At 39.0% G+C, this 21,844-nt stretch overlaps 3 protein-coding genes across 7 annotated transcripts; 2 read left to right on the plus strand and 1 right to left on the minus strand.

Annotated features, from left to right (window-relative positions):
* The first annotated feature begins 544 nt into the window (after nucleotides 1-544).
* Nucleotides 545-7,553, plus strand: LOC122866938 (regulator of G-protein signaling 20). Of its 5 annotated transcripts, none has more exons than XM_044177220.1 (6): nucleotides 546-695; nucleotides 1,198-1,272; nucleotides 1,653-1,813; nucleotides 4,729-4,812; nucleotides 4,946-5,180; nucleotides 6,621-7,553. In XM_044177220.1, exons 3-6 carry the CDS (start codon nucleotides 1,656-1,658, stop codon nucleotides 6,807-6,809), a joined length of 666 nt encoding a protein of 221 aa, XP_044033155.1. In that variant the 5' UTR covers nucleotides 546-695; nucleotides 1,198-1,272; nucleotides 1,653-1,655; the 3' UTR covers nucleotides 6,810-7,553. The 5 variants fall into 5 exon arrangements, with proteins under 5 accessions (XP_044033156.1, XP_044033155.1, XP_044033153.1 ...); XM_044177218.1 differs by having other exon boundaries at nucleotides 547-695; nucleotides 1,053-1,272; XM_044177219.1 differs by having other exon boundaries at nucleotides 547-695; nucleotides 1,122-1,272.
* Nucleotides 7,554-7,667: 114 nt separating this feature from the next.
* Nucleotides 7,668-11,879, minus strand: lypla1 (lysophospholipase 1). The gene is made up of 9 exons (XM_044177216.1): nucleotides 11,508-11,879; nucleotides 11,301-11,332; nucleotides 11,118-11,183; nucleotides 10,845-10,892; nucleotides 10,686-10,756; nucleotides 10,479-10,552; nucleotides 9,094-9,195; nucleotides 8,600-8,776; nucleotides 7,668-8,514 (listed from the first exon to the last, which is right to left on the minus strand). The coding sequence occupies exons 1-9, from the start codon at nucleotides 11,574-11,576 to the stop codon at nucleotides 8,455-8,457; spliced, it is 699 nt and encodes a 232-aa protein (XP_044033151.1). The 5' UTR covers nucleotides 11,577-11,879; the 3' UTR covers nucleotides 7,668-8,454.
* Nucleotides 11,880-12,346: 467 nt separating this feature from the next.
* On the plus strand, nucleotides 12,347-15,247 carry mrpl15 (mitochondrial ribosomal protein L15). Its single transcript, XM_044177273.1, has 5 exons — nucleotides 12,347-12,527; nucleotides 12,702-12,859; nucleotides 13,572-13,737; nucleotides 14,497-14,620; nucleotides 14,720-15,247. Exons 1-5 carry the CDS (start codon nucleotides 12,423-12,425, stop codon nucleotides 15,055-15,057), a joined length of 891 nt encoding a protein of 296 aa, XP_044033208.1. The 5' UTR covers nucleotides 12,347-12,422; the 3' UTR covers nucleotides 15,058-15,247.
* The last annotated feature ends 6,597 nt before the right edge of the window (nucleotides 15,248-21,844 follow it).

Consider the following 21,844-nt stretch of genomic DNA (forward strand, 5'->3'; position numbering starts at 1 on the left):
TTTTGTTCTCTTGACTTGCTCTGCTCTTGTTTTCTTCATCCTTTTGGGGTCCCAGCAAGTCCAGGAGAGTTTAAATGGATCACATCTGCTCTCTGGTGGACACACGCGGTACTGGGCCTCCTGGGCGCATCAGGAAGCTGCAGATGGGGGAATTGGGGTTTTCCAGATGTTTAATTGAATTATTCAGAGCCCAGAACTTCTTTCCATCTACCCATGTCGTCCACATTAAGAGGAATTCATTTCAAAACTGACAGCTTGAGTCAAGAACATAACCCCATATTTTCATGCAGTTTTATGAATGCTCTTTCATGTGGTTGAAATTGGACATCAAAAAGACGAATGTAATACATTTCTTGCATAATTTACTTCACTAGAAATGATACCAATGTGATAAAGTTTATTGACAATACATCAGCAGCAGCTTATCTCCAAACAGTTACAGATCAGTAATGAATTAAGATAAAGGCTAAACATGATTTGTGCTTTTATGCAATCGTCTGGCAGCCTCAGTCTGTCCTGAAGAAGCCATTGCTGTAGCAGACAGCGCACATTGTGTTCTGGCCGTTAGAAAAATCTTTTCACACTTGCAGGGAAACGCATGCGCGCAGAGGAAACCAACTGGTTTGTGTCAAGTCGAGGCAGACGGATGTGATCGAGCCAAAAAGCACCTGTATTCTGGCATTCATGCTGACACAGTGAGTACACATTTATATTTGACTTGTGAACAGTGTATAAAATCATTATAATCCCTCGTGTTTGTGCGTCTTGTTTTTTTTAACAATAAGGCGGATGAATTTCAGGATCCAGTGAGGCTGGAGCATCTTTATCTGGATACTCCAGCAAGCAGAAATAATAGGATTCATCAATTTCTGCATATTGTGATCTGCACTAAAATTATAATATCGCTCATCAAACAGATGTAACAATTTGCAGATCGGCTGCTTTTTGCCTTGAAAGAAAAAAAAAACATCCTCCTGACTGTAAATTATCAGCTTTTCTGATCAAATAATGTCATTATGTTTCTATAAATGGCTGCATGCTGCTTGCTTCAGGGTGCTTGTCTTCAATCGACCATCGTGTGTGTGTGTGTGTGTGTGTGTGTGTGTGTGTGTCCTGCCGAGGATGCGACTGATGGATGCGATTGCTGCGGTCCAAGAGTAACGCCTTGTCGCTATCATTACTGCTCATCCCTCATAGACAAGAGGAGAGGAGGAGGGCGGTTGTTGATCATCACAGTTTGCTTTGTTACATTCAGCATGATCCAACAAACCGGTAGGACATTTGCCATTGGCTTCTCGAGCTGTTTGCATTACGATATCTGAACATAAACGCACTAAACGCCTTGTTTATGGTTTTAAAAATGTCGATTATTGTGGTTGCGTGCATTCCGCAAGACACGTTTTCCTCTACCTCAGATACTGTTGTTTAAATTGGGCAATAATCACTATCATTTACAGGATTCCACGATATAATTGATCACGTTTGATTGCTTTATCAATGAGGTTTAATTCATTCTCTTCTAAGGAAGATGCAGGCCTTCTTGGATCTGCACGCCTCCTGTCAGATCTACAATCTCTTGCGATTTCTTGGATCTTGTGTAATAAATGTCCAGCCAGCTCTCACATGTGGTCTCCCTCGTCTTCTCCCCGCAGTCCATGGGCTCAGAGCGGGTGGAGATGCGTAAGAGACAGATGCAGGTTCATCAGGAAGCAGCTGCCAGTGTCCTCCAAGCGCGCCACAGAATGGGAAACACCCCCACCAACGCCTCAAACGCCTGCTGTTTCTGCTGGTGCTGCTGCTGTAGCTGCTCCTGGTAATGACACTGCTTCCCACACAGCAGGGCCGGAGATGGGAGATATGTGGTCCAGGGCACAAGGGGGGAATAAGGGCCCAGTTACTGTATCTGTGTGAACTTCTAAATATCTGTTTGTCTCCACACCGGTTTATTGAGATAACTGGCCACATTCTGGGTTGAAATTATGGTTTTGGCTGCTAATTTGCTGTCATCCACCCATCCCTCCATTATTATTCTTCATTTGCTGTCATTACTAAACTTAATCAGTATTACCTAGTTCAAAACCTCTTTAAAAAAGAACAAATACAAATTCCTCTCTCGCAGTTGCTGTACCATATTTCTGAGACTGTTTCAGAACCAGAGTGGTGTAAAATAAATCACAAAAGGCGTTTAAGTCCAAAGAAGAGCTGGAACAGTTAGTCGATTAGTCAATATACAGGTAATTAATCCGCAATAATTCAACAATCCGCTTAAACAAGTCACTTTTTAAGGCAAAAAAAATTAAAATCGTTAAAAAATGAAATGTGAATATTTGCTGGTTTATATCATTATGAATTAAATGTCTTGTTTTGGTTTTGACTGTTGGTTGAACAAAACAAGACATTCGAACCTTGGACTGTGGGCCTTTTTTCACAATTTGCCGACATTTTTTAGACAAAACGATGAACCAGTTAATCGAGAAAATAACCTGTAGATTAATTGATAATGAAAATAATCATTAATTGCAGGCCTAGGCCACAAGCTTTACTCTGCTTTGTGACAGTGAAGTCAGTGTTACATCAGTAGACACCTTTCTATTTAATGTGACATACATTATAAAATACAACAGCCTATGCAATACGCTATTCTGGCTACCTACGACTGGATTGGAAATTTAACCACAAATATGCAGGTTCTGATGTCTGAAACATTGAAGATATCAGGTAATTTTTTTATCATACACTTAACATTTCTATCTCTTCCTGTCTGATTGCTGATGGGAGTTTATATAACACATTGTGCATAATAATGTCAGTAGGGTGTAATCTATTTTGTCCCGCTCCTTCCCTAATCATATAATATAATAATGCATACATTTGAACTAAAAAACAGTAAACTGTTGCACAAATGTTTGTTTTACCCGTGCATTTCCTGTTGTGCCTGTCATACCACTTTGCTTGTACATTTGAATGGTTTTAAAGCACCATACTGTTGTTTTTCCTGTATTATTCCATTTACTGTGCATGTATACTATTCATACATACTACACTGTTACTGTTGACCATTCTCCCTCCTGCTACAGATTTCATGTTGCATGTTTCTGACCTTCACTTGCTTCAGCAGTTGTATTTTTGCCACAAATAATATAAGTTGTCGCTGTATTTTAAGGCAGTCAAAAGGGTGAGTTGTTTAGAACTATGTGGTGCATTAATGTATTGTTAACTTCCAATATCTGAGAGATGATATTCCACTTCACACCAGAAAAATTTTAATGCAAGAAGCTTCCAAAAAATGTTTTTACATCGTAGTTTATTGTTATCCAGGCTCAATTTTCTGCGAGCATATTTTAGCTCGTCAGCGCAACAAGTCTGTGAAAGCAACGCAGCAGATTTTGAGTATTTCTTGGCAGAAATTCGGTTTTCTGATACACAGATTTGTCTGTACATGATTTTTTTAAAGCCCAGTAGAAAATCACGCATTGCCTCATTGTATAATATTAAGATGTCCTTCTTGGCCTCATTTGGTAGTAGCAGCTCAATAGTGGATGCGACTTCCTTTTAGCCTCCATACTCCCACCCATTCAACACCACCACCGCAGCCTACGCCATCATATCAGAAAAACAGAAACACAGTGGTCCGTGACCCACACTGGATCTCATTGGATGGAGGCTTCGGGGGTTTTAATCTGTTTATGAATCATCAACCGTTTACTTGCGCTTCCTCTGAGAACAGTCAACCTGTTGGCCATGTTAATTCACTCCACTGGGGATGAGTAATACATTTTGTCTCTACATCTATATCAGTTCCATCTTATTGTTGCACAGCTACAACAGTCACATTCCCAGATGGGACGGCTCACAGCGGACTCTCACCTCAGCCAATTAGTCTACAGCCAGCTGCTACATCAGGTGTTGGAAACATTTTAATTACACACAGGTGATGCCCACAGGATAATGTGGATGGTTGACACACTTTACTATTTACGCAAACGTTCCCAACGTTCCCAGTAGATCATCCTGAAACTACTGTAGGTGTTCTGTTATTTCAAATGTGTAACAAACAACATACAATGCATCCAATATGGTAAACTAGGCCAATAGAAAATCAATGCATGATTGATTGTTATACCGTTTGTTGATATACAATGTTATGTACTGAAAGAAATTTACTCCCATTAAAAGGATAGTTCGACATTTTGGGAAATAGACTTATTTGCTTTCTTGCCAAGTTCCTGGAGTCTTTGCTGGGTGCCCGCCAACCTCACGGTGACGTCAAAACTACAGGAAGTACCCGGCCAAAAAATAGTCTGGCATGTTTACAGACCGTAAAACCATTAAGTGCTATTTTTAGTCTTCTGCTTTTGTATGGATTAAACAAGTGAGATATGACGTGACGATATGACGAAAAATGTTGTTGAAAGCCTTCAGAGAAGAGTGGAGGCTGTTGTAGTAGCAATCAGATGTTCAGTATTTACACAGGGGTTTAATGTTCGGGTGTCCACATACTTTTGGCCATGTAGTGTATTATATAGCAGATTCGGCTGATTGGCAGGTGTGGTTTCATAATTCTAACCAACTACATTATTTTTAGTAAGCAAGGCTGACATTAAAAGCACTTTGAGTTATTTTAAACGCTTGGCTACAATATCCTGGTGGCAAATCAAAACAGTTTGACGAGCTATTTATGACCCGTTGATCAAAAAAAGTCTCATTGTGTGTGTTTTTTGTTTCCAGTTTGACTGTTAGGAGTGAGGATGAGACAATACAGAGGTCCACTTTTGAGCACAGGACAGAGGGAACCACTAACTGTGAAGAAAGGTAATGGCTAAACAACGTGACCCTTTCCTAGAAGCATTACAACAAATAATGGCACACCATCTTTCATATGGTGTGCCATTGAGAGAATTAAATAACACTGAACCAATACATCCACTATTCTTTTATCTTTAAGCCTGAAGCCGACTCTGGAAGACGCTCGCTCCTGGTCAATGTCATTTGAAAAGGTGATGAAAAGTGCAGCGGGTCGCAGCTGCTTCAGGCAGTTCCTGCGGACAGAGTTCAGCGAGGAGAACATGATGTTCTGGCTCGCCTGCGAGGAGCTCAAAAAGGAGACCAACAAGACTGTGGTGGAGGAGAAAGTCCGTCAAATATACGAGGACTTCATCTCAATCCTTTCCCCTAAAGAGGTGAGCCACCAAGGCAAGATATTTGCTCAAGAGGACTAATTATCAACTAATTAAATAATCTAACTATAACTGATTAATCATTTATCAAGGAAAAATGCCAAACATTTTCTGGTTTCAGGTTCTCAAATGTGAGGACTTGCTGCTTTTCTGTTTTATATCATTGTACGTTGAATATTTGGGGTTTTGACTGTTGGTCGGACAAAATTAGCAAATTTAAAAGATATTATCTCAAAAATTGTGGAAATTGTGATGGCCATTTTCAGGTATTTTTTGACATCTTTCAGACTAAACAATATTAATTGATCATGAAAATAATAATTAGGGGCTGCAACTAATGGTTATTCTCATGATCAATTAATCTGTAAATCATTTTCTCGTTTTGTCCACAGTGTCAGAATAAAGTAAAAAAAGTTCCCCTTATAATTTCCCAGAACACAAGACAACATTTTCAAATGGATTGTTAATTGTCCAACCAACAGCCCCAAACCCAAAAATACGTAGACATTTTGTGAAATACGCTTATTTGCTGTGTTGCTGAAAGTGAGATGAGAAGATTGGCTCCTGGCTCTAATGTCATGCTCAATTAGCTTAGCCTAGCATAAAGACTTGAAAGCAGGGGAAACAGCTAGCCAGCAGCACCTTTCAAACTAAATTGTTACAGCACGTAACTCCCCGTAAAACCACAACTTGATGTTTTCATATTTTTGTGTATAAATTATACAAACATGATAAAGCTGGATAATAAGTGAGCTTTAGAGGTAAGTAGGAGTATTTTTGAAGAGAGAACCAGGCTAGCTGTTTCCAGTCTTTATGCTAAACTAAGCTAACTGTATGCTACTGGCTCTAGCTCTACGACAAGTGGGATCGATCTTCTCATCGAAGAAAGTGAACAAGCACATTTCCCAAAAAAACTATTCTTCTTAACTATCATATATGAAACTGTAACAAATCCTCATGAGCAGCAGGAACCATTTTGCTTGAAAAATGACTGAAACGCGTAATTAGTTATCGAAAGAGTTGAAGAACTACACATTAAGTTGGGTTTTTGCGCTGTACAACATTTTTCCTGGCGTATTATGTCAATACTGGGGGCCAGTTAAGCCAAATTCTGTCCCCTTCTCATTGTGAGAAAATAGCCAAGACTCAAGGTATATTTTATTTGGGGCTCTGGTGGAGATAGGTCCTCTGCCTCGTATGATCCTTCAGTGGCAAAAGAGCCCAGAGAGTCATTGCTATCCATATAGCTAAAGCAGCTGATGCAATAGGGAGGAGGGCAAAAATTGGGCGTGTAGCTACATACCCTTTAATTATCTGTCGCTCAACTAACCGATTAATCAACTACTCATTTTGCCGATTTAACCGATTAATCTACTACTCATTTTATCTCTATGTGCTAACATTTAACAGAGCTTCAGTCTTTTATCTGCTCATCTTCTCCAGGTCAGTTTGGATTCACATGTTCGCGACGTGATAAACCGCAACATGCTGGAGCCGACCTCGCACACGTTCGAGGACGCTCAGCAGCAGATCTATACGCTGATGCAGAGAGACTCGTACCCCCGCTACATAAACTCAACTGCCTATACAGATCTGCTGAAGAGCCTGGAGGAGCCTCCCCCTGAGCCATAGACTCTCCACTGCCACATACTTAGCTTTTCAAAATGGCGCATGCGTCCCACCCGAAGGAGTTTTGTGTTCCTGTTGGAGTCCTGCTATTTAGAGAAAGACAGACAGGAAAATGAACACTACTTAAAACCGGTCTTTATCCAGCTGTAACTGCTGTTTATTTACCCACGATTAGCTTACCAAAATACTTGGAGCAAACAAGAACAAATGCTAGATCAAGCATCAGTTACTTGTTCGAAAACATATCTATATTTTTATATATTCCCTAGCGCTTGACATTGCACTTTTCTACCTTGTTTAATGAGGGAAAGCATGTATCTGTGAGCACTGCATTTGTATTTAGGTATATTGTGAGCCTTAATGCATATCCAGTTCTTGTAGAAACTAGTAGGTTCTATTTAACAGTAACTTAAGAAGAAGGAAAGTGCCTTGGAATAAGATCTTCTACACTAGCACCTTTGGTCTAACGTGAATGGTGCGACAATAACTTCATATGTTGGTGCTTTCAGCTCTTCTCAAAGATATAAGTTTTTACAACTCAATGAGCTGATACCCAGAAATAGTTATTGTCTGTGTGTTTCAATACTGTGATAATATTCATATTATATTTAATTTAAACAAAACGGGTGGGGTTGGGACTGAATACATGACCACGACCACTGATATATTTGCGTATTTAAAAAGGAATTTGTGTGAAATAGCTATTTGAATTCTCACAAATTAAATAAAGCACAATCGTATGTTGTTTTTGCTGTTGTGTTGTCAACATTTGCAGAATATTCTTTCATATGGTATTATACATTATTAGAAATGCTTCGAATATGGATTGCATATTAAGCTGCTTTAATATTACACCGTTAATGTAATTGTTGCATAAGTGCTTTATTTGAAAATGCTTTATGTTAAGATTTGTGTAAGCAATGAAATATTCCACAGATTAGGGCTGCAAAAATTCATTCATTCCATTTGAATTAACTGTTGAATTTTTTTTCAATCTATAAAATGTCAAAAATACTGAAAAAGATCAAATACCTGTTATGAAAGCCCAGGTTGATGTCTTTAAGTTGGTTGTTTTGTCCGACAACAAATCCAAAACCCCAAAATACTAGCTTTACAATCATTTAAAACAGAAAAAAAACAAAACAAAAACAAATGAGCAAATACTCAAATTTGAGAAGCTGAAAGCAACAAATGTTTGTTGTATTTGCTTGATAAAATTTCTTAATTAAATCAGTTAATTTATCGACTAATAACCTTGTTTCAGCACTACTACACATAGGCTACATTAATAAAAAAGAACATTTAACAACAGGCCATTTATTGTGAGTTAGTAGGAATTAAATCATAAAGTATAGCCCTAATTATTCCAATACATACGTTGGCTTGTCTCAATGGCAAATAGCTTTACAATCAAGCAACTAGTGTTACTCTACTGTAAGGACTGTGTGTGGCTCCAGGTCAGGATGCGGCATCGTTTCAGTCATGCCTCTCCCAGGCTAACATGTAGCCCCAGTAAAGTCTGTCTCTATGAGTAGCAGCGTGGTTTTATTGTCAAGTAAGTCAGTGTTTCCCGAATCCACGGAGTCCCGCTGGAGTCAAACCCAAAGGACTCTGATGGTGCTGTGCAGCTGTGCGGCTACCCCCGAGTTCATTCATCACTGATGGGAGGAAGCTGCTTCTCTATGAATCGTTTGATATCCACCATTTCCTGCACAGATACAAAATAAAACTAAATATGTAATACAGAACGCAACTAGAGCTCCAGAGCTCAAATGTGACTTCACCACACTGACCTCTGGACAGGCGCTGTGAGGTAGACCCCGATACGACTTGAAGGTGATGTTGGCAGGATTGATGAGGCTTTTCATCTTCTCTGCTGTCTGGCTGCCAAATACAAAAGGGACCAGGGGGTCGGCATCCCCGTGGCATTGTAGGACATGCATGTCCTTGTTAGCACTGCTGGCAGAAGCCTGAGAATAGAAGAGATTAGGATTATTCTTATTATCTGATTAAAACAGATTATGACTTGGCTATGGGATATCCCTAAAGCGTAATTCAATTAAAGGAATAGTTCACAATAAAATTAACATTGGGGGCATTTTATGTATATTTCTGAGCAATTAAAAGATGTGTGGAACTACATTAAATTTCAACTAACAAACAAGATGATGAATTTGAACTTTCAGGAGAACAATTCCTTTAAACTTCTGTTTTAGTATTTACTAAATTGCTTCTAAAAATCTAAAAAGCACAGGTGCAAACTGGTGTGCGTCATGTGTTTTTCTACCTGAGGGAAGGACTTGCGGAGAGGGAGCCAGCAGCTCAGAGCGACCACTCCAGCTAGCTTCTGCTGAGTTGTCAAAGCTGTGTAGAGAGACAATGCTCCACCCTGGAAAGAACAAACCCAACACTTTTGAAAAAAAAATTATCTCACATATCTCTTGTGTCTATTATCAACAGACACAAAAAGCATAAAAGAATCAGCATCATAACCACAAAGAAAGGAGGTAATATCAGGTTCATATTGCATGAAAAATAAAACAGACCCTACTGTTAATCTCTGTGATTTAAATATCTGAAACCTGTGTGTGTTGCTGCAGAGCTGGAACTGCACACAGTGATACTGACAGCTGATTTGTTGGATCACAAATCTCTAAAGTTCTCATATTGGTACTGACCTTGTGAGCTATACTGAAAGTTCAGGGGGTTATGTGCCTACCTTACTATTTCTTGGCCAGGCATTTCCTAGTCTCTGCTGGTTGCCTGGCAACTGCTCAGAGCCAAGAAATAGTCCTGCACATAACCCACCGTAAAATGGGGAATTGTCGTTTTTACACTTCAGTTTTTGTACGGATTAAACAAACTAGATATAACATGTTAATTGGTGAGTTTAAGAGGTGCTAATACATGGTTGTTGTTACCTTTGGACAGAGCCACGCTAGCTGTTTCCCTCTATTCCCAAGCTAAGCTAACCAGCTGCTGGCTGTAACTTCATATTTAACAGATAGATATAAGAGTGACATCGATCTTCTGATTTAACTCTCCACCAGAAAGCGAACAAGCGTATTTCCCAAAATGTCCAACTTTTGCTTGAATCTTACACACCATTTCAGCCAAATCTTGTAATTCCACTCATTAGTGTTTGATTCATGTGCTTTACTTTAAATAACTTAAGTGTGGATTTAGATGGGGACTGAACTAACTGTACTCCCAACTACCTACAACACAACTCCTACTGATTTTTGTGCTTATTATTAACTGAAGGTATGGCCTAAATAGTTTTGTAATATAAGTTAATGTAATATTATTCTTATGAATAGTCACACGTCTAATTATTTATCACTATTAACCACTGTAATCCTTTCAAATTTTGAGTTTCTTCACTCCAAAGTAGCAGTTTGAATAAACCGTCAAACGACCATTTTCTTGGTAAATCTGTGTTTTGGAGCATTTAATTAACTGTGCAAGTCCTGTTTTTCAAATGTATGCATATATATTTTAAGACTCTGCCCCCTGATAAGTGCCCTTATGTGTGTGTGTGAGTGAGAGCGAGAGAGTGAGTGTGCGAGTATCTTTTGGATTTGCTTATTCAAATACATTATGTACATAAGCGGTGAATCACAGCAAAAACAGTGTTATGTAACGCATCATCTGCGTACATGCCAAACTTACCTGTGAAAATCCACCCAGGATAATTCTGTGGGAAGGTATTCCATTCCTCACTTCTTGGTCTATCAAGGCTTTAACTGTGGAGAAATTAAAGAAAACACTTGCAATCAAATCTGACTCACACATAAACAAGATCTCTATGTAACTCAAACAAAAAGGCAGCATATTCCTAACATAAGTACAAAGTTACAATAAAATGTATAGACATACTGTTCTCTGACGCTCTTTTAATACCAGTCTCATCTTCATCTGCGTCTGGGCTCAACCCATGGATATCAAACCTGTACATGAGAAAAAACATGTGAGCCTCATTGTGTATGTGACAACCGCACTGTCTATTCAAATATGTTCAAATACTGTGACACTTACCAAGAAGGCATGGACATTCTCATGTTCAAAGACACAGGCATGGTGGGACTGTAATCATTGCAGAAAAGTAACATCACAATTTGACTTAACTGCACAAAACATATAAATGTTGCTGTGACTGTAAACAGTGTCAACAAGTTTAGAGATTTTTACAACCTTTAATGCCACTTATAGTGGAAGATAAGACATTCAAGACTATATAAAGCCTTGAAATTGACTTTTCCAACACTTGCAGACACCCTGTGTAATGTTATAGCAGCTGTGAATACTTACGCATGTGGACAGATATATTTCACATGTGGTATCCTGATGCCTGCGAAAGCTTCTGCCCAGCCATGCCTGTCATATTGGACAAAATTAAACCAGTTTAATTACAAGACTATTTGTCTCTATTAGAGACAAACATTAATAATTTTTCACCAGAGGTGGGGGGGAAAAAAAGCTATCTTCACGTACCCCGTATCACCAAGGCCGTGCAGAAATATCACCTGTATAAACCAAACACACATAATTGCAGAGGCAGGTACAGGCTAATACATGTCAGAATTTGGCAGCAGTTTTGTATGTAGTTAACAGTTATTTAGCAGGGCAGTTATTGAAACCTACAACTACTTTTGGTCCAATTTCAAATAGTTAGAGGTTAGTGTTGTCTGGTTAACTCACCGCCGCAGTGGCTTTCCGGGCAGCAGGCACAATGGCAGGTAAAGGCGCTGACATGTTATTGCCGCACATACAGCGCTGAGGCAGCTGATATGTAGAGACAAGTTAGCTACTGTTAGCTAATAACGATATCCCCCAACTAGCAATCTGTGTCGATCTTGGTCCAACTCTGGCTGTCAAATGCCAAACAGTTGAAGGACAAACGTCGACCGAATATGGAGGTCAAGGCACCACCGCCTCGTATTACCACTGGCAGTCGTGAATTTCTTTTTGGAAGTTGAATTTTGTGGGAAATAATACACCGCCGGATCACATTAACTGCTAGCACATTACTCGCCAGCAGCACTGACACGCTCCGTGGGCCCGCCCTCTCCGCTACGTGATTGGCTGTCATTAGAGGTCCGTTACAAATGCAAAGTAGAGATTGGTTCGTTGAAATGTCAATAAACGCAGCTTTACTAACTGTTAAATCCTCATCAATGGCAACAAAGCACGGTACGCTTTGGCACCTCAGAAATATACGTTAGACAATGAGATAACATACAAATATTAAATTACAAAATAATTATTAGATATAATTATCTAATAATTATATATTAAACATGTACCATCTTGTGTTGTGACCTTTGACACAGATTTTTAGGGCCTAAAATTGTTCTGTTTACCTATTAAACTTTAAATAAGTTATTATATTTGCTTTTCTACCTTTATGATACATATACGTTAACGACATTTACCCAAAATCCACAAAATCCGAGCTAAAATGCTTCACAGCGCTATAGTTTATGTAGTATATTTTGACTGTCATGCTTTTATTTTGAAACGTTGCCGAGCTAACAAGAAGTACTTCCGCTGACCTCGGTCACGTGACCTATATGTCCTTGGTTTGGATATCTTTGACATGTGAGCATCAGAAACATGTCTTTCCCCAAAAAACCTGGTGGTAAAGCGTTAGATGTTTTACAGAATCTGCCGCGGATAACTTTAGCAAACTTGAGGCCTGAACCAGGAGCTAGAAAGCCGGTAAGTTTTACTGTGTCATCTCTTTTATAGCCAGCTCAGCACAGTCTAGCTAGCATAGCTAGTTAGCCTGTTATGTTAGCCAGTGGAGACAAATGCTAACCTTCTGTCAGTTGTGTTGATAAGATGATACATTAGCAAGCTAGCAAAAAAACTCTCAAGTTTCTTTAATTGTAGGATAAACGGCGGGGTAGAGGACAGCATGGTGGCAACAGAAGCGGCCGAGGACATAAAGGAGAGCGACAAAGAGGCACCCGGCCTCGGCTGGGATTTGAGGGGGGTCAGACTCCCTTTTACCTGGCCATTCCAAAATATGGCTACAATGAAGGACACAGGTAAAAGCTTGTCACTCTGTCCTCCACCTGTGACACTAACCAGTGAGTGTTTGGCGAGTAAAATGTAGTCTTTGTTGTTCCACAATCAAATACAACAAAGTTGTCAGTAAAATGCTAGCAGAAAATATCCTTTTATGCTGTCCTCTGTAATGCTTGTCACAAAATAACAGGTGCATTCCTCTCACAAGCATTCACAACTAGATGAATTTCTTAATATACATGATTTTTCTTTTTTTTTTTTAACGCAAGTTTAATGACCCTGGCCTACCACTTTAGTTAGTTTCAGTCTTATATTTTGGTATTTGTCATAGTAGTGCATCTGGTGGTAATACTCATATTCATACCACCAAATCCTACAAATCCATTTCACCCAAAGACCCCTAATCGGTCTCTTTCCCAAGTGAAGAACTAAAGATACATTTTCATACCAGGATATTTGTGTTTTTCCATTATATGCCAACATTTAAGTCAACTGCTCATAAATGAATGAACCAAAAACATATATCATAACGCCCAGTAGTAAATGTAGTATCAGTGTTGGTGCTGGAATTGCTACATACTGCATTTATGCTGTTGTTGCACAGATGATGGATCATTTTTGTATTATATTTTCATTTGTTTGTTTAGTTTTTTTGCCATGCTGAGCACCAGATTCCGGTGATCACAAATGAGTTTTACCAATTAACAGCAATGTTTGTGTGCTCTTCCTCAGTCGCCGTCCTCAGTACCAGCCTCTGTCATTGAAACGACTGCAGTACCTGATTGACCTGGGACGAGTCGACCCAACCCAGCCCATAGACCTGACCCAGCTAGTCAACGCCAGAGGAGTGACAATCCAGCCTTTGAAGAGGGACTATGGAGTCCAGCTTGTTGATGAGGTACTCGCTGTGTGCTTAAAGCATGTTGTGATTGTGGACTTTAAAACCTGGCATCAATCATAAGAGAGTTAGAAAGTTGTTCTCTGATCTCCAACAGTTAAAAAAAACAGCCTTGTCTCTTATTAAGTTGTATAAATGAATTCAGTGTCAATGGGAGAAACAAGATTAGAGAAAAGATTTTGTTTATATTTTGGCTAGCTTGAAAAATGGATTTACACTTTTGATCAGCTCAAATAAACACCTACCACTACTACTGTACCAAGTGTAGCTGTAGTAAATAGTGTATTTTTGCAAACATACAGTATTTTCTATATATCACCAGTATATCTGCCTGTTTGCCTCATTATTACTCTAAAGATCTAGGTTAAATAATTTCAATGAAACTATAAGGAAAACCTAATGCTGACTGACAGCAAATTAAGGATTTAGGGTGAGAAAGAACAACTTAATGTCATTGTAGACAGGGTTTTGGTTGAATTCTGTTTTTAAAAAAACCCTATTGATTCAACTGATTATAATTAGGATATACTGTAAAACCATTGCAATGTAAGGTGTAAAAGTGTATGTTTTAATGGCTGAATAATGAAACCAGGTATTCAGGAACAAGTCACTCTGTGGCTCTTGGATCATCTTGTGCCAGTAGGTGGCACCACATAACAATATTGTCATTCTGTCACAGACCAAGATGTTGTTTTTGACTCGTGTGTTTTCACCCTGCTCTGCCAGAAGTTCACCTCTTCTGTGCTTTCTCCGTTTCAGGGTGCCAATATTTTTGCTGCAAAAATCAACATTGAGGTTCAGAGAGCTTCTGAAGGAGCTGTGGCTGCTATTGAGAGGAACGGAGGGGTCATCACTACAAGTTTCTATGATCCTATAAGTCTTGGTAACTAATGAATGATCAGTCTTATGCACTCAACCACAATATAGCATTCATCTTGTGTATTTTAGATAATAAGCCTAAAATATATTTTCTTTTTTGCAGGGATTCTCATCAAGCCCGTCCCGTTCTTCTTGCGAGGGCAGCCTATTCCAAAGCGAATGTTACCAGGGGAGGATATGGTCCCTTATTACACAGATGCTGAAAATCGGGGTTACTTGGCAGACCCAGAGAAAATCCAGCAGGCCCGGCTAGCCCTGGCACAGAAGTATGGATATATTTTGCCAGACATTTCAAAGGATGACCTGTATCACATGCTCTCCATGAGGAAGGATGTTCGACAGATCTTCTTTGGCCTCGCTCCAGGCTGGGTCGTTAACATGCCGGAGAAGAAGATTCTTAAACCCACTGATGAGAAACTTCTGAAATATTACAGTTCATAGGACTAAGAAAAAATAAATGTTTATGTACAGCATCTCATGGCAAAAATCGGAAAAATCCTGAGTTTTGGATGTTGAAAATGTGTAAAAAAAAAAAGTCTCTGACATGTTTCCATTTTATATTAAAACGTGGCAAAACAGCATTCTGTGTTTAAGAACTAAATATTGTCATTAAACTTTATCTTGAAAACTACATTTTAAAATATATTGGTGTAGTCATGACATTGGAAGAAATTCATTTCTGGTGATATAAGTTTTATACAGTGTATGATTTACAACAGTCATGAGTATTTCTTTGCTTTTGAGTGGCTGACGTCTGACAGCCTCGTGTCGAAGCACAACTGGCCCGTGTGGCATGATGGAAGGAACGTGAACTGTAACAGGTGAGGGGGAAATAAGGAAAATAAGATAACTCAAAGAATGAAAACAGGAAACAGATGCCTAGTGATGTGTGTTACTTGTGAAATGGGTTGCCTAGGCCCTAGAAGGGGAGTCTGAAATTAGTCATAGGCAGCTGTATCCTGGTGTGGACGTTCAAAAGATCCCTCTCCCCCCTCTTGGAATACAATCACAGGCAAACACATACATACAACTCTGCCTGGTTATGCTTTAGAGATATAAAAATGCCATGAAGAAATGTTTATGTTTATGCTTTGATATCTAAGGAAGTTACTGTGACTTTGACTAATCTTGAGGTGTTGTTTATTAGTTAAGGATGTCACCCACCTTCCCAAAGTTCACACATATTTCTAGTCTTTCTTTTTTTGTTGTTCACAGTGCTGAGATTTTAAAATGAAAGCCAGTTTGTTGTAATGTAGAATCTCATCAAGATTTTGAGATATTGATAATCAACATTTAATGGCAATTTACCCCCTCCCTGTACCAGAATATACTCTGGTAGGGTTTGGCTGGATAATGGCCCCCTTGTATTTGAGCTCTCCATTACGCTTGTGTTTATTTTTTGAAGTCAAAATGGCACACTCTATAAATAACTTGGTATTTTACGCAGATATTGTCTTAAGGGACGTTGCCATAGAATTTCTGCTGGTATAAAAACACTTTATCAAAGGAAGCATATGTTTGTGTGTGTGTGTGCAAGACTACAAGCATTGTGTTTCTACACAAAGTGCCCTCTGCCATGTTAGTTACTGGTAGGCAGATCTCAATTATGCAGGAATAATAAGAAAAGTGACACGAAATATGATGCACCGAACTGTGAGTTAAATATCAATGTTTTTGCGTTTAGTAAAAAAAGCTGCATTTTTAAGGTGAATTTCTTACACTATTTGTAAATTTCATAATTTGTTACTATAAGAGACAAAGGTCACACTTTGATGACTTTGCTTGTGGTTCCCTGAGTGTTTTCCTGAATCTAAAGTATCCAATAAACTACACAAGTAGTGGATACATACACAGCCGGCCCTGCCAGGAAAACCAGCCCAGATCCTTACAGCATAATACTTTAAATAAATCACGCCACAGGAAAGAAACAGCACAATCATTGTTTATGGCAGAACTACAGTGCTTATCTTCAAAGCAGCAGATCCTTTTGAATTCGTATCAGGTCTCAGACGAGCAAAAGCGAGAAAGAGAGCTAACAGTTTGTGGAAAGGCAGAAACATCAACTCTGTGAGTGTGTGGCCTCATAAAAGAATAAAGAAATCAAATCAAGTATTTTCTCCATCAATTACCGTTACGAAAACAGTCATTCACTTTGGCTAAAAAGATTTGGTAGTCTGTTTTAGGACACTATTTTATCTTTGGTTTCTGCTCCAAATAATCTAATGTCTGAGTCTAACCATTTCACACTATTTAATTAAACATTCGAGCATTGCTGCTGGAGCTGAGCAGGCCAGATTGTTTTGGTTATCTGCTGCCTTGAATGAGCCGTTTAAGACAGACACAGATATCATGGTGTCTCACGGGTCTCAGTCTAGTTCCAGTTAATAATTAGGGCTAATTACAGCTAAATGCACACCTCTTTCTCCCCCTGTCTGCTGAGGAGAGACGTGTGGATCTGGTCTTGGATCAAGGTCAGACTTACACATATGCTGTAGGGGAACTTGAAGACAATTTGTGTCCAGAAACATGGATGTAATAAATGGCCTGCTATGGCAATGAGCCACTCACATCCAAAGCTCTGCTGTCTGGACAATAAAAGAGTTGGAAGATTTATTCAGTTTCTCAGATAAGACTCTTATCAGTAGTAGAATACGATTCCTAATTTACAAAGAATAGTGCTGTTTTTCAGCATGAGTGGAGCTTTGCCTCATTAGCCAGTCTGTCTGAGCAAGTCTGCATGATGCAATACAATTAGAGAGCAGTGTGACTACAATTTAAGGGGGGGAAGAAGCTAAACTGAAGATTTGATGGATGTTTTCTTGAATGAATCAATATTCTGACCTGTATATCACGAGCAAGTGCGCATTGTTAGTCATTTGTCGACTAAATAAAAATTTGAATTGGATTTTAAAATGTTGGGGACTGCAGCTAATGATTATTTTCATTATCGATTAGTCTGTTGATTACTTTTGAGATTAACTGATTCATGCTTTAGTCTAAAAAAATTTAAACAAGTTCAAAAAGCCATGAATTGGCCCTCTTTCTAAAATCCAAAAGACCTTTTAACAGTAAAAAGTCATTCAAACTACAATGTTTTTTTAAATAATCCCCCTTTTCACTCTTTATTTCCTATTCTTATTTCTGAACTTGTTTTGTGATTTATTCTGTTTTTCCTTATTTACTCACTATTTATCTTACTTCTTAATTAAATTATTTGATTTTATCCTTTTCTTTGCAGTTATGTTCTCAGTTGTATTGTACTAGTGTCGTGTTCAAAGAGTGAAAGGTGATGTCTTTAAATTGCTTATTTGGTCTGACTAACAGTCCAAAACACAAATACAAAGAATTTACAGTGATACAAAACACAGAGAAGCAGTAAATACTTACAATGTGAGACCCCGGAAATAGCGAATGTTTGGCATTTTTGCTTGATAAATGTGATATATGATGAATCAAGTGTCAAAACTGTTCAACTAATCGCTTCAAATGATGTGTGATGGATAAAACCAGTGCAAAAGCTCAACACCTCAGTTCTCGTTCGGCTTTGCACCCTGCACATTGCACCACCTGGGCTTGTAAGTTAGAGCTGTGTTTGAAGTCTGGCTGAGCCTGGCCTGTTATCTCTGCTCAGAGGTGGGGGCATCATTGTGTTCTGCTAATGAGGCTACATTAAGCCTGTCTACACCAGGGGGCATGTAATCCTCTCAGCTGGCCTGACGTAGGGCCGGGCAGGGCTCTGTTTACACAGCGAGTGTGGAGGCTAGCACTCAGGATCCCGGGCCTCTATACTCCTGAATCTGCTCAAACACGTGATTACAAAGTAGAGGTGGAGGGGGGGCAGGCCACTGCATAGAATGGTGTCTGAGTCTTGACAGAGTATATCTTGATGCTGGCCTGCTGTGCCCATACAATACAACACAATGCAATACAGTCCCTCGCTGCGAAGATCATGGTCACCTGACACAACAGTATTATATCCCCTTCACACCTTCCAGCTATGCAACAGTGCAGCTCTCTATGAATGAACCACTGTAAGGAAAGTCGGTGGGATGGCACTGAAGTGACATGAGGACAGGTTGGAATACAGTGCTTCATTATCAGAGGCCTCCTGTTTACACTCCTGTAGTTTTCCTCTATTTCGTCCACTGATAGATGTCTCCAATCCCGCACCAAACAGTCACATATCCATAATAAGAGAAGAGCCTGGAGTCAAGTTCAGCAGCTGCACTGACAAAAGTCCACACCTAGAAAATGTGGACTCAGGTGATCCACATAACAGCAAAGCATCCTTTTCATTTACAAACGGTGTCAGACCGTGGAAAAGTGCTCCAAATCCAGCCAATATTCAACCCAAATGTCATCCAGAGTTGCCAAGAATCCACCAGGGCCTTTGTAAATCCTGCTATGTTGTTACGCACTCCTGCAGGTCCTGAGTGCACAGCTCTACCTGTGCCAGCCTGGCCATCACTGATCCAAAGTGAAGAAGAAGAGGAGTGTCCCATATATGAGTTCTGTCCAATACAATGGCACATTGTGATCAGAAAGCCACTGAGAACAATCCCTATTCAGAAAGCATAGTGCCCATTCAGCTGCAGCATTCTGCTTGTTTGGCTTTGAGACAATGCAATGATACCCTACTGTCACCTCATAGATTAGGATTCATTAATAATATTAATTTTAATAATACAGCAAAATGACGTCCTGATGGTAAATGGGTGCATAACGAAGTTAATGACATGCTTAAAACTACAATATTCATACTTTAAACCTAGATATTGACCTCCCCCTTCACCCCAAACACTGTCTAATGTTTAGCGACTCAATTCACAGAGAAGCTCAGCCGAAACTGACGTTATTGTATTCACGCTGCGTCGTTCAAGCTAATTGATTAAATCCATTAGTGCTTTTCACAGCGCATTGGAGCGTGCGTCCCGTTTAACACCGCAGATGTGGATTCAACCTCTAATTCTGACAACCTGTGAAAAGAAAGACCCCCCCCTTACCAAATACTAACAAACTATAGACAACTACTGTTTATTTGGATGAATAATTCTCATTTAAATATGCCTTAAAAATCTTAATTTCTCAGGCTTACATTGATTGCCTGAGACGTTTAATGTTATCTCCCCCTCAAAGCCACATGCCACTCTATCAGTTTCGACTGATACAAGACGGTTTAACTCTATTTGTCAAAGGGAGATGAGGAGCACAGTTTAAAGAACATGCCTTAATCAATTCTGTTATTGAATTTGCCAATGTCAAAGTATTGATCCGGCTTTTTGATTAAGATATCAAGATTCTGTTTGCAGGGTTAAAACAAAGTCCAAAATACTCTTAACGGGAATATTCCTATAATATTAAAGTGTGCAGTATAGGTGGGGACGTGCACGTTTCTGGTGTTTATATTTTTGTAAAATTCACTTTTAGATCACAGCAAAAAGAACCAAACTGAACCGGCTTTTCCTTGTGTATTAACCCTCTCTGCTCCAAACCATAATTCACACAGTATTTACACTTTAAAGAGGGCGCATAAGTGACTCGTCTGCCGGCACAAAGCAGTGCAGGTGCAGGTTTTACTGTGGGTCAGTCAGTCCGTGTATTGCAGATGTAACGTTGCTGCTGGCAGCATAATGGCATCTATTGTCTGTGTAATGTTTGTTGCCAGATATTCATTGAAACCACACAGAGGAAGCGAGCACCTGTAATTGCATCCTATTATATTAAGGTGGGATCACATGCCTTAAGAGTTTCTGGAGAGATCATTAATGGATACACAACATTCAAAATCACTTTATTTTCTATTTGTGCATGTTTTTATGGCTAATATCCCTGTAATATTCTTATTGACACGTAGGTATGTGCTTATCAGTGACATGCTGTACTTTTTAAAATCACTATAATGTCGTTGCAGGGATTTATAATGTACTCAATAGTGACTTCATAGTGTTACCTACTTTATATGTATGTCCAATGCTTTGTGTCACCATAATAAAGCCATTATTTCCCATTAACAAGTGTTTTTAGTGCTCAGAAATTAGTTTATTCTGATATTTATGAAGTGAAACGTTCCTATAATATAAATAATTCCCCAACAAGTGTGTCTGTGTACTCAAGAGCGAGTGATACCCTATTTTGCTTTTATTTCTTATAATATTCATATGATAGTTTAAAGTTGTTTTAAAATGTTTTTACCTTCAAAACGTCCTTTGAGGTGTATTTTTAAATAACACATAAATTGTGGCGAACTGACAAAAGAAATGTTGTAGATCTATAAATTATAGGCTGAAAGAGGAAAACTGCAGCCATCCTGCTGCAGTTTCTGTGAGTCAATACACACTAGTTCAATACACTTTTGTCTCTTTGATTTAGCGCCAAAGCCTGCTCTGGTGTTTCCCTTTGGGGAGTCTAAATTGGTATATATATTGTTTTCATCTTTTAATTCACATTGATAAAAGTAAGAAAGGAGCTATTCTAGTTTGTTGATGTCCTAAAAGTGAGCTCATCACGCTCCTTTGTGCACACCTATCAGTTTTTGTATCGGGCAAATATTTGTGCGCGGTAATCGTGTAATAAACACGCCTTGATCATGTTTGTTTCAGTCCTGTAAAATGTACTTTGATAGAGACAGTGGATGGCCGATAAGAGCTGAGAGCCACAATGTAATTAGTAACCAGCCCTGCCTCCTGAAAACTTTGATGTTTTCCTGTCAATACCCTGCCTGCCTTACAGGACCTATTGATTCAATTCCATTTCTCCCCAATAGGCAAAGCTGTAATTTGATTTTCCTAATATTGTTTTTAAGAGAATCAACACTGAAACCAGATTTTTCTACAGTTAAAGAGCCAGTCCCACGTGTCAGGGACTGTCATTATCTATGCACAAATATCAAAAAAGGCTCGGCACCACAAAACATCGTCAAAATTCAAACATATTTGTCTGAAACAATGACAAGAGGGTAAAATATGATTTTAAATCTGGGTTTATACAAACATGTGTAAATAAAAATCCCAGTTTTTACAGGAGAACCTGTCAAATAAGACTAAAATAAGACTCAACCATGCTTTTACTTTCATTAGTTTAGCCTACTTAATATGAAGTATGTTTTCAGCTATCATTGTGTCACCATAAAGAGGCAAAAAGGTAAACACTGCATGGGGTTTGTGGCTTATTTAGCTCAAACTGGAGATTAAATTATGCGTTTTACATTATATTAGTTTCGTGAGATCGT

This window comes from Siniperca chuatsi, linkage group LG19, assembly GCF_020085105.1.
Source record: "Siniperca chuatsi isolate FFG_IHB_CAS linkage group LG19, ASM2008510v1, whole genome shotgun sequence".
NCBI classification, from domain to species: Eukaryota; Metazoa; Chordata; class Actinopteri; order Centrarchiformes; family Sinipercidae; genus Siniperca; species Siniperca chuatsi.

What these genes read in the sequence shown, in the direction of transcription:
- LOC122866938 (XM_044177221.1), top strand. Translation starts at nt 1,656, where the DNA reads ATGGGCTCAGAGCGGGTGGAGATGCGTAAGAGACAGATGCAGGTTCAT. An exon ending in TGCTGCTGTAGCTGCTCCTG is followed by an intron (nt 1,814 to 4,728) that starts GTAATGACACTG and finishes TTTTGTTTCCAG; the next exon opens with TTTGACTGTTAGGAGTGAGG. An exon ending in CAATCCTTTCCCCTAAAGAG is followed by an intron (nt 5,181 to 6,620) that starts GTGAGCCACCAA and finishes CATCTTCTCCAG; the next exon opens with GTCAGTTTGGATTCACATGT.
- mrpl15 (XM_044177273.1), top strand. Translation starts at nt 12,423, where the DNA reads ATGTCTTTCCCCAAAAAACCTGGTGGTAAAGCGTTAGATGTTTTACAG. An exon ending in GGCTACAATGAAGGACACAG is followed by an intron (nt 12,860 to 13,571) that starts GTAAAAGCTTGT and finishes GCTCTTCCTCAG; the next exon opens with TCGCCGTCCTCAGTACCAGC. An exon ending in CTATGATCCTATAAGTCTTG is followed by an intron (nt 14,621 to 14,719) that starts GTAACTAATGAA and finishes TCTTTTTTGCAG; the next exon opens with GGATTCTCATCAAGCCCGTC.
- lypla1 (XM_044177216.1), bottom strand. Translation starts at nt 11,576, where the DNA reads ATGTGCGGCAATAACATGTCAGCGCCTTTACCTGCCATTGTGCCTGCT. An exon ending in CCCGGAAAGCCACTGCGGCG is followed by an intron (nt 11,333 to 11,507) that starts GTGAGTTAACCA and finishes TGGTTTATACAG; the next exon opens with GTGATATTTCTGCACGGCCT. An exon ending in TAAAAGAGCGTCAGAGAACA is followed by an intron (nt 10,553 to 10,685) that starts GTATGTCTATAC and finishes ATTTCTCCACAG; the next exon opens with TTAAAGCCTTGATAGACCAA.